This window comes from Propithecus coquereli, unplaced genomic scaffold (genome assembly GCF_000956105.1).
Source record: "Propithecus coquereli isolate 6110/MARCELLA unplaced genomic scaffold, Pcoq_1.0 Scaffold23, whole genome shotgun sequence".
Taxonomy (NCBI): Eukaryota; Metazoa; Chordata; class Mammalia; order Primates; family Indriidae; genus Propithecus; species Propithecus coquereli.
Window position 1 is genome coordinate 5,256,447 of NW_012147841.1, and position 10,739 is coordinate 5,267,185.

Below are 10,739 nucleotides of genomic sequence, written 5' to 3' on the forward strand. Positions count from 1 at the left end.
TGTAGTTCTAGAACAAGCAAAACCAATCTGTGGTGAAAGAAATTAGCATAGTGATGGTCTTTAGCACTGGAGGTTAGAGGGTGATGATGTTGTAGGACTGAATAAGAAGGGGCATTTTGGGGTGATGGAATTGATCTATATTTGATATGCAAATGGTTTACTGGCTATATGCATTTCGTCAAAATTTATCCCAACATGTAATAGCCATGCATTTCGTTGTATGTAAATTACATTTCAATTGAAAGAACTAAAAAAAGATTCATAGACTATCTTGTTCATTTTCCTAAAAGCTTTTTCAAAAAAGTAGGTGTTAGTTTTTGTTTTGTTGTGTTGAGTAGATAGAAGTAACAGACATCAACATTTAAATTTTTTGTCCAAAACCACGTGATGCCTAATAGACATTTTTATTACTGTTGCTTGTTGACAGAGCTCTGGTTGACTACAGGAAAGCCAGGAGCCTGTCTGCCCTTCCTGTGCCTGGCATTCCCATATTAGAGTAATTCTGTGTTACTGAGAGAGACATTAGAGGTAGAGACACAATTTATTAATAATTTTTCAGCTCTCTTTAATCCTAGAACCTTATCTGATAAAACACTGGTTTTTTTTCTTTGTCGTCTCAATAATTAAATTTCCTTTGCTCTCCATTGTGATCAGTAACATCAGATAAAGGGCATTTAGTAGCAGAGGAGAGCAGAAGGGATAAACTTAACTTCAGATCTAGAAAAATTTATTTTTGTGAAGAAAGTACCAGCTTGGTTTAGTTGAAATACAGTCATTCAGTATATTTTTAGAAAATTATTCCTGTCCTATATTCATGTGTGCAGATCATCATTATTGATACATTGATCAAATAAAATAATTGCTTAAAATTCAGGTAAGCATGTTAGCTAGAAACCTAACATAGGTCTGCATTAAAAGATCTGGAAAGTGCTAAAGGGTCTCTAAAACAATTAAACAAAAATGATAGATTTGGCTTTTACTCATTAAGAGAAAGATTTTGAAACTGATGTGAAATTTTTAGATTGCAAAAATAGAAATGATTGTGTAATGATACAGTTTTCATAGATAATTCCCTTGATACTGATTTTATTGTATGGGGGGGAATTATGCGATGTTTCAATTAAATGAGCAATGGGGAAAAGAGATGAATTGTGAAATCATAACTAGCAAAGGTCTATTTTTAAAGCTCTAATTTTAACTACCCTTTTATAATAATGTGATGTATAAATGATGCTCAAGATCAGAGCTTCCTGTCTGGGTATGTGTGGCTCTGTGGTAAATTAACTGGCCTGGCTTTGAAGAAAAGAGAGTATTTGTTTTCTTCTGAACCACACATATAAAAATTATATCTTAGAAGAAAAATATGCCGATAAAACCAATTCTCTGGACTTAAGAATTTAAACCACTTTGTGAATCTGGGCCTTTCTCTCAAGGTGACTACATCCATTTAGGCAGGCAAAGATGGAGGATTACAAATGCCTTCAACGTACTGCCTGAAGTTAAGGAATTGATCTTGATATTTGATTTCATCCTTCTCTCCTTTGTGCCATGAGGACTGAGTTTTTCTTCTTTATGGATATTCTGAAATCAAAAAAAAATATTGCCAATGCTTCCTAATTAAATAATAAGTACATGATTTCTAAACAAAAGGATGGTTGTAACAAAAGAAATAGTGTAAGGTAAGTTCTCAGCTCCTTTTGGGGGATTGTCTGAGTCTCTCTATGGGACATTCAGAAAAACAACTATCAGAGGCCAAAGATACATAGAATGAATTTTGTAGTCTTGATAGCAGTGACTTCTTTGTGTAGGTCATTTTTATAGTTTTACCAGGATTGGACTTGCTACTAATCAAAATGATCCCAGGTCACTTACTGACTGGTTTGTATGACCATATGACTTAATTGCTTCTCTTCTCAGCAGTTGAGGAGGGGATGGGGAGTTCAGTGATTGGTTTAATGTTAGTTACCAGGCAAAGTATTGGATTGGTTGCTTCCATTGCAACCTTATTTGTCACAACAATTTAGCATGGGAAATACTGTAATTTAACCTCTGGTATTCAGATTATAGGAATTGCCCAGGGATACAGGAGAACCAAACATCTTGGTTCTTTATTGTCTGCTAAAATACCTGATCATTAATCTCTCAGGATGGAAATCAGGAGGGTCATACCCATTGAAACAAAGACCACCTACTGAGCCAAAGGACAGGTTAGACATACATGTCTGTAAATTCGGAATTACAAATGCCAAGCCTTGGTATATATGTGATATGTATGTGGTAATCCTTAAAAGTGGCTTATAGATCTCCACAGAAACCATCACAGCCACAGTGAGAATATAGACTGTGGTCTAACCATGAGGTTGAAGGTCTTCCTCCACATAGCTGGCTCTAGGAGTGCCCCAACCTACTGCCTGTATTCCTGCTCTACCTCAACCTGTGAGAAGGAAGATTTGCTTTCTTTAAAATCTATTTATCTTTCCAATTATCACAAGAATCCTTCATTTCTTGGTCACAAATATAATTTTTAAAAGTTTTTCAGATTACTTATATACTAATAAAATGTACATCTTTCATTTAAATTTTATTTTTTGAAGAGTTAAGAGATTGGACCACATGGTCTCTGAGCACATTAGTATCCTGCTTTGTGTGTTGATATGGAGTATTGATCTCTAAAGGAAGACTTTCTTGGTACATTGTTCATTGCTGCAGAATGATCAAGAAGCCAGTCTCCCTTAAAACAAATCAGGGTAATCTTGAGCAAGTTACTTAAACTTTGTAGCTATAGTTTTCTTTTATGATGTTAGGATTAAATAGGCAAAATATATATATATATATATATATATATGTATATGTATATAAAGCATTTTGCCCATAAAGTTTATGGAAGCTAGTAAATGTTCAAGAAAGATAGATATTGTTATTCTAAGTTTTTATTCAGATGTTAATTAAAAATTAGATGATAACAATGAGAAAAAATGGCTAAATGCTTAAAATAGCCTCTGTATAGTCCTTTTCCCCTCTCCAGCCAGTTTCTAGCATCATTTTCATAGAATTTTGCAAAAATAAGAGTGTTTTTTAGAAGCGAATAATATTTTCTTTATATGCTAAAATGTGAAAATACTATTTTGGTGAAAACGCAATTTAAATTACTCGATATATTAATAATTAGCAAGAAGCCAGTTTTCGTTTATGTTTAGTATATATCCAGACTAGATCATTTCATTATTTACACAGCCTGGAGTCCAAATATTGAGCATCATTGTTTCTCTATTAAAATGATGAAAAAGTATTTCCTTTGCTTTGTCTAATCCCAAGCCTTTGAATATTGTGAAACCATGCATGAATCAGAATTGAACATTAGCCACACATTTGAACCAGAGTAAATGCTATAGCATTATCCCTCTTATTCAGAAACATTTGCACACTTTGTTTTTTCCCCTTGGCCTGTTATAAAACTCACTAAGGTAAAATGGCAAAATAACTATTTAAATATACAGAAGATTCGTTGATTCATTCAACAAGTATTGGGTGATAGAGTAGTGAAGAAGCCACAGCCTGTGTCTTTTTGGTGGAACCAGACAACATACAGCTAAATTAGTAAATGTATGTTACAAGTCCAGGTAGTGAAGTTAGTAATAAGTATTATGATAAGAGTAAAGCACAGGAAGAAGAGAATGATCAAGTGGGAGGAAATGGCTACTTTGTCTAGGGTGATTATGGAGGGCTCTCTTAAGAGATGACTTTGGAATAGACATGTAATTGAAATTAGCCATGTGACTATCTGGAGGAAGATTTCTCAGGAGATAGAATAGGCATAAGCCCCAAGGAAAAAAAATGAGTTTGACTTGTCAAGGCCAGTCTGGTTAGAGCAGAGAGAGGGAGAATGAGAAGGGAAAGACATATGGTTTGAGTGGCATGCCAAAGTGCTGAAGAAAGGAAAAAAAAAACACCAAAATTCCAGGAAACTTTAATTTCTTTCTCTAGTTTTCCATCCATTTCAGGTCTTAACCACTTTCAGTGTTCCAATGTGATTTTCTGTATGCAATGCTAGACTCCTTTTTTTCTTGAGACTGACAATTGATTATTTAAAAATCACCAGGAATAGTGGAAACTACTAAACTGATCAAAGGATTTTTTCTGTTTAAAGAATGACTTATACATTATTACTAAACAGTCCTCTATTTAAAAGACCACTTTTAGACTTCTCATTTGTTGTATCAATTCTCTTAGACAAAAACTTTATCCCCATATATAAAGACTGAAGTATCCTGAAATCTGGCTGTGTTTTAATTTGATTATGGCTTGTCTACACACAAGACACAAAGTGTATAATTGAGACAATTATCTAAATAATTAAGGGCAAATAATAATTTTGTCTTAAATATACAAACAATTATCCAATTAGGTAATTGCAAAGTTAAATTGCCAACTGGGATTCTTACAGTGGTATTTTGATGATTTAAGTATAGATGAATCATAAACATTAGGATTAAGTTTCACCTGAAAGAATCTTATGTTTAAGATCTATGGAGAAATATACTTGGTGGAGTGTATTTTGAGTTATACTGAAACCAAAGACTCATAAAACTGGTTTGAGATAGTTTGCTGAAACAAAAACTGGGTCTTCACATATAACAAGTGCAACTAAAATAATTAGCTAGAGGTTTCAAGTCAAATATATTTTTCAAAAATTCCCTAATCATTACTCATTCATTTATTCATGCTTTCAGCAAATACTGTTTGAACTCCTACTATGTGTTAGTCATTTTGCTAGGTTCTATGTTTACAAAGGAGAACAAAAGAGTCTTATTTTGCACCTCTTAGGGCTTACAGGATCCTAAGGAAATTGATTAATAATAATTAATAAGTGCCACTCCTCAACTCTCCATAAAGGAAAGGGACTTCTACTTCACTCCAAGGATGGAAAGGATAAAAGGATCATCTTATATCATTCTCTGTTCTTTCTCTAAAAATTGAGGGACTGCCTCTCAGATGTGTCTTCTCTATTGAGGAAACAGATCAGGAGTTGAGGTATAAGGGAGGAATGGCTTAAAGAAGGAATGATTGATATTACCATGTGACTCAATTATTTTTTTTTTCAGCTATTGGTTCAATGCTCAGCTGTATGGTTTACAGAACAGCACTCACAACCTAGTTGACTCCGTTTGGAATTGAGGTGTTTACAAAGGCAGTGTCAAGGAAGGAGAAGTTTTGAAGCAATGAATCATAGATGTGGTGAAAAAAGAAGGAAGCAGTGACTAACAGAGGAGAAAGTAGAAAGATCTGTGAATTGGAGTCTAATGAAATTGAAGAGATTGCTGGGAAGGGTAGAAAGCTGTGGTCTCAGAGTAGACTGGAAGCATTTCTAATTTCAGAAGTGGAGCATTTCTGGGTAGGTCTGTGGAGAGGATAAGAAGTGAAGAAAAGGAGAAGGTAAGAAGTTCAAGTTGTTGTGTTCAGAGTTGGATGAGTCATGCAATAGATGATGACATTTCTCAGAGTATCAGGAAATAAATAATTTTAGTGGGTGTCAAAAATTATATTTAATCAGGAGAAGTGACCAGGAGGATGATAGAAGATAATGTCAGAAATAGGTGAAGAATGTTTAGCCAATTGGTGAGACCTTCAAGGGAACAGATTATTCATTTATGTATTTATTTATATGAAGATGGAGGAGTCAGAGCTGAACATGATTTGGATACCCTGAAATGTGTGTGAGAGAAAGAGCACCTATACTTGAACAGATATTGAGAATTTGAGCCAATCTGAAAGAAATGTTCAGTAAAGAGACAAGTAGTATAGAGGAATTTATCTAACCATGGGCAAATAAGCCCATACAGTGGATGTGGGCAGTACCATAGTTTTTGAGGATTGAGCCTTGAAATAGATTAGGTCTCCAATTTACTTTTACTTTAATATCAGAGGAAAGAAAGCAGTAGAGCTCCTTAACCTGAAATAGCCAACAAAATGCCTTAATTTACTTTATTTCATAGATATAGATATTGCATGAGTATCCTGTTCTCAGCATATCATCTGATTTTCAAATGTCTTGGGTTTAATAAAACCCAAAGTGCATTTTGCCAAGAAAATATCATCTGAGATTTTAGGCGTGTTTATCTTAGGAGAAATATAATCCTCACATTTATGATTCATTTACACTTAAATTCAAACGCTGTTGATAGAAACCCATAGTACATCCAAGATAGTTCTTGTCATTCATGTATCATTTTTAAAGAAGTTTTCTTTAAATTATGTAACTATGAAGATTAAACCATATCTAATTTGGAAAGTTAAGAGATATGACTTCTTAATTTAGGGAGTGACATGACCACATTTAATCATGGACCCACAGAACTACAAGAGACTTTGGGAACCATTGGATTCTCTCATCATAGAAAAAGAAACTGAGGGGTAGAGGGGGCGCCTGACATGTCTGCAATCACCCTCGACTCCAGAGAAGAACCTGAGCAAATAAATTAAGTGGTATTTAATCAATGCTTCACTTCGAGCACACGAGCACTTAGTACAGGATCTTAAACATTACAGGGGCCAAATAATGTTTGTTTAATGAATAGATCAATGTCATTGGGACTCCACCTCTCAGATAAATGTGATTTATTTTGCCATTTGGCATATCCATTAATCATCCACATATGAGGGGCTCCATAATGGGCTTTGTACCAAATTGCCTTAGTAGACACAATTATTAGCCTCAAGAAGATTTCAACTCAAAAATAACAAAATGAATAAAGTGTTCAACTACTCATGAGACTTATTAGGTTAATATGTAAAGACATAACTGTCATTTTGTGCGGCTATTTATGTGAAAACATCTGTGAATAAAAATGGGTACATGACATTACATGAGTAAAATACCTCTTTTCATTTCACGTGCATGGGAAATGGTTATGGAAGAGAAAGGTTTAAGGAGCTCTTCATTAGTGCTGCTAGAATCAGTGAGCAGGCCAAGAGATCGAAGAGCAGGAGGTAGAATTTAAGTAAATGGAGCTAGTGAGAAGGTTTATTGCTGTGGAGCAAAGTGTGGCGAAGGACTCCTAGGGGTGACAGTGAGAAAATGAGCTGATGGAAAGAAGAAATATTTCAGGAACTCCAGGGAAAGGACTAGAAATTGGAAAGATTGTAATGTTATGGTTCAGCACATGTGAGGTTTAGCTGTGTAAGCTTAGGCAAGGCATTTAATTATTTTAAACCTTGGTTTCTTGAGATAATCTTACAAATGTAGGTAATCACGATACCTACCTCATATGTCTATTGGAAGGATTGAATTAAATAATGTTTACTCACTGCATGCAGATCAAGTTGAACCTGGAGTTGAGGTGTTTGGTGAGATAATAAATTCTTCTGGGTTCTATCTAGCTTAGTGGTATTAGCTCCTATAATTCTTTTTTAATCACAGGTCTCGATTAGAAAATTTTCATACATGAACATTCTCCATGGGTCTTTTATGGAAGCAGTTTTCTTATAGGAACCTCTTTTAGACGGCTCACTGGTGTGCTCTCAAGGATAAAGTCATCAGAGTTATGTGTGATAACCATATTAGAATGGGACAAATCGTGGTCCTTTCCTTGGTGGTAAGGACTAGGTTAGCAAAGTGTATGTCAGAATGAGGCGATTCTGGTAATATGTCTTGGGGAGAAGCGAAGTCTAGAAGGGCTGGGGGAGTAGTGATTTGCCAAGAAGGAAGGAATGTTAAGGGGTCTCAGAATGGGTACTGATATTACCACCAACACCCAGGGAGCTGAAGGAGAGGAAATAGCTCTGGCCTTTCACCTGGTGGCTTTATAGACCCTATCTAGCCTGATTTGGAGGGTCTTGACCTGGCTCTAAATCCAAACACCTCTTGCCTCAGACACTCTATGAGCATCCATAGCATGTACAAGCAACATTCCCCATGCTATTACTGAGGGTTTGTGCAGCCTGGGATAAGGCTTCCCAGCTGCCAGTAGCAATGCCTGTGGCCACACTGGGGCCTAGAGGCCAAGGAAGTTTAACTGCCCCTCCCTTAGGTCCTTCAGCCAGATGGTTACCAGCTTTATGCATGGCCCCGCTCTGGCCCTTCTCACGCCTCCTCCATTCTAGCTAGGAGTCCAACCTCTCCATCCACAGCTTCAAGTCCAGGGGACTGCATTCCAGATACCCCTGATTCTGCTATGCTCTTGCTACCTCCTTGCTGTCCCTTTCTGTTCTGGCATTCTGCTTGTACACATGTGATTAGTGGGAAAAGCGCTGGATGTGGAGTTGGAAGACCTAGGTTTGAAAGTGAAGTCTGCATCTGCCACTTGCTATCTGCATGACTTGGATAAATTACTTAATATTTCTGAGCCTCCATTTCTCAATCTATAAAATAGGTATAATGATACAAGCCTCAGAAGTTGTGAAAATTAGATTACATTATATGTTACAAAGTACCTAGCACAGTGCCTGATATTCAACCAAACTTTAATATATGTCCCTGCTCTCTCCCTTCCTCATATCATTTACATCACAAGATATATTAAAGCAATCTTCAAGTTATTCAGGGATGAAAAAATAAAGCCAAAAAGGGGCTGAGGGAGGAGGGGGAAAACCCTTAAGCATCTAAGGGAACAGGAAAAAGAAGCTCATCAAAAAACAATTCACAAAGGGCTATCAATTATTCTTATTTCATGTTAAGTGACTACAGACATTTTGTAAACTTTACATATCTAAAGCTGTCAGATGATGGGTGTATCAATTTGGAATGATTCTCAGGATCACATCATAATTGGGAATGCTGACAGAGTCAAGCTAAATGGTGGAAAATCAACTTCTCTTCCAGCCCTATAATTTGTGAAATGATCAGGACAGAGAAATGGAGAGAAACGAAATTAATATATGACATGGGCATGGTAACACAGCACAGTGAATAATCAAGTTTCATAATATCATAGAGCATTAGAAAGACATTACTGGAATCATTTAGATTTCTGCAGTGCCTTCTTACTGCAGAGCTAAAAGTGTCTGTCCTGTTGTCTAGATGGCTTCCCTCAAATGTGGGGCTGTTTGGAGAGCTGACCTCAGTGGTACAATCCTTCCAGATAGCTTTTCCATCATTACCTTACTTGCCATCTCATTTTTACTGCATAGGGTTTCACCTCTGCAAATAAACCTGCAACAAAGTAGGCTGCTCCCTTTATTGGCTGATTGAGTGATAGACAACAGATGAGGTTTAGTCAATTAAATAGCATTCTAGTTTCTTAGACATATTCATGACAGGATCACAAACCTTATTTTCAACATTTGGTAAGATGTTGTGTACATGGTCTAAATCATTAAAGCATAGTAATAGCTTATGAAATTAGATGTTTTTGTACAATTCAGTTCTCATGTCCAATATCAAGAGAATGTATAGTTTGAGGTAGTGAGTTCTTCCTTTGCACCTGAGAAATCCAAAAATTCTGTTGATTTACTCTGATGCTCACTGATATGATCATATTAATAAAAATAATATTGAAACAAGATACATATGTGTACACACACATACACACACATGAAGATATACAGGTTGAGCATCCCAAATTAGAAAATTAGGAATCTGAAATGCTCCAAAATCCAAACTTTTTGAGTGCCAACATGATTCTTAAAGGAAATGCTCATTGGAGCATTTTGGATTTTTAATGTTTGGATTTGGGCTGCTTAACTGGTAAGCATAATGCAAATATTCCCAAATTTAAAAAAAATCCAAAATCTGAAACATTGCTTGTCCCAAGCATTTTGAATAGGGATACTCAATCTGTATAGATAGATTTTATGTTCAAATAAAAATGCTTCTAAACTGAAATTAGAAAATTCTTAGAGAAAAAGAACATGTATGACATTGTCTATCACATAATTACAGAAAAGCACCTAAAACGTACCCTGTAACCAGATTATGCATTCCTGATGGACACTAAACTGCAAACTTCTTGAGGAAAGGGTTTCTAGTCCATCCTTTTGCATTATGCAGAGTGCAAGAATTTTTTTTTTTTTTTTAAGGTGAAAACATATATATTTAGAATTAGCCAGTTGGACTTGGTTTAGATGATCCCAATTTTGTTGGCAACATCCAAAGCATCATAATCGGGAGCCAGTCGAACATATGCCTTCTTCTCTCCATCAGGCCTGATCAGGGTGTTGACCTTGGCCACATCAATGTCATAGAGCTTCTTCACAGCCTGTTTGATCTGGTGCTTATTGGCTTTGACATCCACAATGAACACAAGTGTGTTGTTGTCTTCTATCTTCTTCATGGCAGACTCAGTGGTCAAGGGAAACTTGATGATGGCATAGTGATCAAGCTTGTTTCTCCTGGGAGCGCTCTTCCGAGGATATTTGGGCTGCCTCCGGAGCCGCAACGTCTTTGGCCGCCGGAAGGTGGGTGATGTACGGATCTTCTTTTTTTTGTGGCTGTGGACGCCTTTTAGCACTGCCTTCTTGGCCTTCAAAGCCTTTGCTTTGGCTTCGGCTTTCGGAGGAGCAGGAGCTTCCTTCTTCACCTTCGGCGCCATCTTGTGAAAAGAGTGCAAGAATTTTTATTCTAGCATTGGAATTGTGCCACCTGCATGAAAATTGTTCTTAAGTAACTTTTTTTAGTTGGACATTAAGTGAAATCCCCTTTGATCTAACTCTAAACTGAAAATACCATTTCAATATGGTAGGAATAATATAATGTTCATCAGCATTTACAATCTGGACTTTTCAGTCTGGTACGAGGTTCATCT

At 36.2% G+C, this 10,739-nt stretch overlaps 1 protein-coding gene across 1 annotated transcript; it reads right to left on the bottom strand.

Moving 5' to 3' along the window:
- Positions 1-9,995: 9,995 nt before the first annotated feature.
- On the bottom strand, positions 9,996-10,536 carry LOC105811182 (60S ribosomal protein L23a). The gene has a single exon (XM_012645318.1). It carries the CDS (start codon positions 10,524-10,526, stop codon positions 10,056-10,058), a length of 471 nt encoding a protein of 156 aa, XP_012500772.1. The 5' UTR covers positions 10,527-10,536; the 3' UTR covers positions 9,996-10,055.
- Between the last annotated feature and the right edge of the window lie 203 nt (positions 10,537-10,739).